Source organism: Melanerpes formicivorus, unplaced genomic scaffold (assembly GCF_026170545.1).
Source record: "Melanerpes formicivorus ecotype bairdi unplaced genomic scaffold, bMelFor1.0.p_v2 SCAF_90, whole genome shotgun sequence".
Taxonomy (NCBI): Eukaryota; Metazoa; Chordata; class Aves; order Piciformes; family Picidae; genus Melanerpes; species Melanerpes formicivorus.
In genome coordinates, this window is record NW_027142442.1 from 442632 (window position 1) to 448631 (window position 6000).

At 40.7% G+C, this 6000-nt stretch overlaps 1 protein-coding gene across 4 annotated transcripts in view; it reads left to right on the forward strand.

Moving 5' to 3' along the window:
- MIPOL1 (mirror-image polydactyly 1) overlaps window positions 1–5387 on the forward strand; it is a 224678-nt gene extending 219291 nt beyond the window's left edge. For all 4 annotated transcript variants that reach the window (XM_068165582.1, XM_068165581.1, XM_068165584.1 and 1 more), the window contains one exon: window positions 4851–5387. In XM_068165582.1, coding sequence (XP_068021683.1) covers window positions 4851–4917 — 67 coding nt within the window. In that variant the 3' untranslated portion in view covers window positions 4918–5387. The remainder of the gene's footprint in view (window positions 1–4850) is intronic.
- Window positions 5388–6000: the final 613 nt, after the last annotated feature.

Here is a 6000-nt window from a genome sequence, read left to right on the forward strand (position 1 = left end):
GCATCTAGCTTCTGGCCTCCCAGAATAAACTTCTCTGTCAGGAAGGATTTGGAGTCTGCTTTATGGAGACTGGATCTAAAACTCAAAATGGTTTATACTCAGGGGAGTAAGTTCTGTAAGGCTTTGCTAAAAATCAAAGCTGATTGTCAAACCATTCAGGATCTATGCAAGAACACTCCATATAGCAATATACACTCTATACAGGCCAGATGTATGCATAGGTGGTAAGAGAATACAATTTGATATAACTGGTGGGGGAGTTGAGAGTGGTTGAGAATTTGTCTTGAAGAAGACACACCTAGCAACATTCTTGTTTAGGTAGCTTTCTTCTGAAGATGAGGACCTTCCTAAAGCTTAGCAACACTTTTAAAAGTGCATATTCAAACAGGAAATCAAGTAATCTTTTGATTTATGTATTAAAACACAGCTTCACCTGCTTAGATGCAAGTTTATATTGAGGAAGCTTTAAGCCACTGCAGTTCCAGGCTCTACAATAATGCATCTTTTCCTTACTTAAATAATGGACCAAATGTCCCTTTCCTAATTTTTCAGGTATTATTATTTTTCCATTTCATGGAAGCACTGAGATGAGCATTACAGAAGCAGGTAGTATAGATAAAGAAGATTTCTGTCTCTCATCTCTGTATTTTTCATGAGTTCAAATTCCATCTAGCCCAAAAAAAAACAACTCACAGGGCTTTTTGCTTTTGGGTATGGGCAAGTCAATATAAATAAACCCAATAGTTGTACCTATCCATCTGAATACACAGTTTGTTGCCCTATTTAATATGTAATTCTCTACTCATTTTGCATGCACAGGTACAGTTGTTGTGCGGAGCACGCTGAAATGTCATTTGCTAATGGAATTTATTTGTTAAGGGACAGATTTTATAGAATTATTTAATTACTGATCACCTACTTGGTATTTCCCAAATTCTCTAAGCAAGAAATTGAAATCTCTGAAAATTTACAAGTTAGACCTTAAGAGACTTTGTGAAACACTCCTAAAGGTGTCTCTCTGTTCTTGCGTATTTGGCCTTCAGCGCTGCGTCAGAGCTGTGCACTGTATCACCAAAATCACAAACCCAAATACTTTCTACTTGGATGGCTTGTTTGGTTGCTTCATGAGATGCAAATTCAGTGAATGTCCCTGCTTACACCTCAAGAAAAGTGCAGAGGAGGGCAATGAAGCTGGTGAAGGGCATGGAGAATAAATCATATGAAGAGCAACTGCAGGAGCTGGGGCTGTTTAGTTTCGAAAAGAGGAGGAGGCTGAGGGGAGACCTCATTGCTCTCTACAGCTACCTGAAAGGACATTGTAGAGAAGCTGCTGCTGGTCTCTTCTCACAGGTAATTAGTAATAGAACAAGAGAGAATGGCCTCAAGCCGCCACAATGCAGGTTTAGAGAGGACATTAGGAAGAAGTTTTTCCCAGCAAGAGTGGTCAGGCATTGGAATGTGCTACCCAGGGAGATGGTTGAGTCCCCAAGCCTGGATGTGTTTAAAGGTGGTTTGGATGTGGTGCTTGGGGATATGGTTTAGGGGTGAACCTTGTGGAGTAGGGTTATCAGTTGGACTTGGTGATCCTGAGGGTCTTTTACAACCTGAATGTCTCTGTGATAGTGAAAAGATAGTGTCGTGTTATGCACTTGTACCAGGAGGCCTATTTTCTTCACAAGCAAAAAGGCACATCAGTTGTTAAATCTGTGTCTTAGGATACAGTCAAACATAGTCAGTACTGCTTTTAGTTAAGTAAACTATGGTAAGAATATCCTGGCAGATTATATCATAATTGCACAGAGTAATAAAAGTTTCTTTCTTCAGGTCGGCATCTTCCATATTTTGATTAAAACTCCACGAACACTGAGACTTCTAACTCTCAGCACCTCCCATTCATCTGTTTAGATATATAAGTTACCTTGGATCTCCAGGTATAAGACTATTCCTTCAGTTTATTGCCCGTGAATATGCTCAGCCTCCAAAAGGAGCTGCCTGCAGCATCCCACCAAGCTGGGTACAGAGCTTTATGGACAAGGGGCTAGTCTGCCACCCTCACCTCTTGCAGGTGGTACCTCATTGACACACACAGCCTTGTCAGCTGCCTTTTATTACTCACAAAGAAAAACGCTGCTTAGTGTGAGTTGGAATGGCAGAGTTGGGCCCATGGTGAACAAAGAGTCCAGGATTATCGTTTCGAAAAGCCCCCTGAGGCCTATATCAAGAGTTATTAACCACTGATTCAGCCCACAGCATTATTTTGTAGGCTTAAATAGGATTTCAGTGATATATTGGGTCTTGTGTCTGCGTAGGGGTGAATTTTTCCCTCTGTTATTTTATCTTATAAGTAGCTGTTACAGTTTCTCTTTTACATCACTATTTAAATCTCTTTCAAAGGTATGATTTCTTAATCCCCTTCTGCCCTTTATTTTTTTTCCCCCCTTTCTTTCTGTTTTCTAATAAGGAATAAATAAATTTGCAAATCCACACATGACTGAAACAAAAGGCAAATAATCCCTGCATGGTTTGTATTTGGTGCGGGATACTTCATTTTGATTATTTCAGTCATTATTCATTTGAAAAGCAGAAGCTATGATTGTTAAGCCTCATTATTTTCAATGAAGCCTGACAGTTTCAAGGTTAAACAGAAGACAGCTACTTTCATCCCAGTGGTATTTCTCTTCAAACATGGGCAGCTCTTCGCTGACTTGCTCTGCTCTGGTGTGCAGTGTCATTGCTTGGTCACAGAGTGGTGCACATCTAAGCCCAATTGCAGGACAGTTTATAAGCAGTGACCTCCAACCTGTGTCTCCCCAGAAGAAACCTCAATTATTGAAGTAATTTCCCCCCCCACTTGAATAAGCCATGCATTATTTCCTTTTAACTGAATGGTTATTTAAATAAGCCTTCATCTCAGGTTTTACTCTTTTTTTGTGCTGTCTCACAGAAAACAAAGACAATTTGCAGCTCAAACCTTCTGGTTTTGAAATCTTCGTCCTGTGCACATTAGAAAGGGTACTAGTGTGAAAGAGAACTCTCATGATAAAGCGGATGGGAAAGCTGTTGCGCTTCTGAACATGTACATGCTATTAAAAGTGAGGACCGATCTAACGCTGCTTTCTGAAATTGCACAGGGAGCAACATCTGCTTTAGCAGGGAAACTTCTCAGTTAGAGAACCTGAGGAAACTGTGGCCTATCAGTAACTGAGTTAAGAACCCAGAAAATGTTGATTTATCCACAGTGAGAAAAGTTTCAGAAGCAATTAACTTGTGAAAGCCCCAACTTTATACTTGCAGTAATTGACTGCGCTGACTGTCTGGGTACTGACTCCATAACACTGAAGAAGTGCAGTAGATGTATGTTACAAAACCAGGAAAAAATGTACTAGCTGGTTAAAAATGAAAACCTGAAGGGAGAGGAATAGCCAAGAGGTAGTTTTTCACCTGTGCGTTGGCTCCTTTACAGTCTCTGTGGAACAGCTAGAACCAACTGAACTTTCCAAATACATTTCCTGGTGTCTGATAATTACATTAGGGTGGTGAATTCTTAATCTCATTTCAGGAATTAAGTCACCTGGTGAGTACAATGAAAGGTGTAGCTTCTTGGTGCTTGGTGGTTCCTGGAAAACGAGCGTTTCAATACGTACCATGTGCATTAGTCATGACTTGTGACAATAAATCCATGAGGTGTTAACTAGCATTGTTGCACTGCAGTTACTAATGCACCCATGAGATAAAACTAATTTTGAAGTTTTGATAAAGCTGAGTTATTTTTATTTCCTATCTGCCTTCCTCATATAGTATGACCAAAACCAAAACCCCACCAAAACTGTCTTTTAAGGCAAGCAAAAAATGGTCAGCTCTGCAACAGCGAATACAGCTATTTGAACCTGCAACTCTTCCTATCCACTGTGGAAGTTTTGTGTATGTGGCTCTGTAAGTGTTCTACTGCACTCAGGGTCTGCTTTTGCATGATTAGTTTATTTGTGGGTGTTCTTTCATTGAAAGATTCTGTAAAATACAGAATTGAAGAAGTGACTTGAATGCGTGATTACTGGAGTGCTGAAGATAAATGTGTGCCCACAGAAAACCTGAACGAGTTTAGCCCTTTGCACTTGCCTACATACTTTAACTAGAGGAAAGAACAAATTAAGCCAGTGAGGTGCTTATAGCCTGCCTGTGCCTTAAAACTAAGAGCGGATTAAGTGGCTCTCTGTCCTGCTTGTTTAAACTCTCATGCTTTCTGTAGTTGTGTCGACATAATAATTGTACAGACCACCTTCAGTGTATCATCATCCACATCCTCAGAAACTTGGCTTGTTGAGTATTCTGAGGAGAAAAAAATGACATAAAACACATGAGGATTTAGGCATAAATTTATAAACTGGACAATAAAGGTAACTGTTGGATAATGAGCAGGATATTTTTTGAGGGGAAGCAACAGCTAAGTGTTCGGTTTAACAAGATCCATGGACCACTCATGTTTTTAAACATGTAAGAATTGAATGCCCTGCTTACACCAAAGTGCGTATGTGCCACAGGATTGCTGCACAGGGGGGTTTGTTAATGCCTTGCAGGAACCTCAGATATTGCATACACTACAAAAGAAAAGTGAGTTGCTATATATCACTGACTGCAAATGGTTTGGGGTGTAAGTTTAAAAGTTTTTGTAAGTTGTCTACATTTTCTGTTAATGTCTGTCTTTTACAGTAGTGCTTTGTTTCTGAGCATGACCACCACCAGGACAGCTTGGTTCAGCGCAAACACTGTCTCTTTCAGCCAGAACATTCCTAACCTTCGCTTCCTTTTTTTTTTCTCTCTCTCTCCTCTCCCTCACCCCCACCCCCTCTCAGGTTGGAAAGGCTGGTGGAAGTCCTGAGGAAGAAGGTTGGAGCAGGGACCATTAGGACCGTGATCTGATTGAAAGCTCTAGTCTAAGGAAGCATTCACATCTGGTGACCAGGCTGCTTCATTCAGCACTGTGTAAACATTAAAGCCTTAACTTAGCAAACAGTTGTTAGAAGTGGGACACTCCAGCGACATTCCAAGCTGAGATAAAATCAAATCATAAATGTTTAACTACTTTGCTGCTGAGTTCTATGATTTGTTGAAATTTTTCACTGCAAACATGTGTTTGTTTTTAAGCAGATGCATTGTGGCAATGTGTACTGTGAAAAAAATTAGGTGGATGCTTATTTTAGCAGCCTGCCCTCTCTGTGTTACTAGGTTATAGTCTGCTGCAAGGCACAGCTCAGTCGTGGCTTCAAATGCTGCAGGCTTCAGGTGCAAAATCCTGCAGCACAGTTTCAAAATTTAAGTCCTGTGTGGTATTGTTGAGACTGCAAACAGTCCAGTATTTGTAAGCTAAATACATTCATCAATAAAGTAGGTTCCTGTTCAAGAAATGCCTCTGGCTAGTATATTGCTCTATATTCTTGCTCATAGAATTGCAGCTAGTGACTGTGGCTACATCTAAGGGAAGAATACACATGTAGCTGTATGTGACAGTTGAACAGCTGCTGGTGGTACATGGCATTTTCAGTCTGCATTAGAAAGAAATGTGCAGTTAAGTTTCACTGGAGGTGCAGCTTCAGAACTTGCAACATGAAAGCCTTGTGACATCATACAGTACCTCAGATGGTGGGTAAGTTGTCCTGTGTTGGTTTTTTGCCACTCCTCTGGCCTTCTATAAGGGAAAATCTCTCAGATATTCAGAAACCACCCAATAGAGTCAAAATCTGCCTTTTCAGTGTAAGGAGGGTCCCTCACCCCTTTACTACAAGACTTTTGCCTGCTTATTCTAGACCTCTGGTTGCTTTGCCAAGCAGGAGTACTGTTCAGGCTGTGTTTAAGGCCAAACTGGCAACCCTCTGCTTTGTATACTACTGAAGTGCCTTGGGACTGATCTGGAAGGCTGGAGGATAGACTCCTATAGGGAGGGAAGAAATTGAAATCAAGGAATGAGGAGGAATATTTGGGGTACACAGATAATATAGGCCTTAC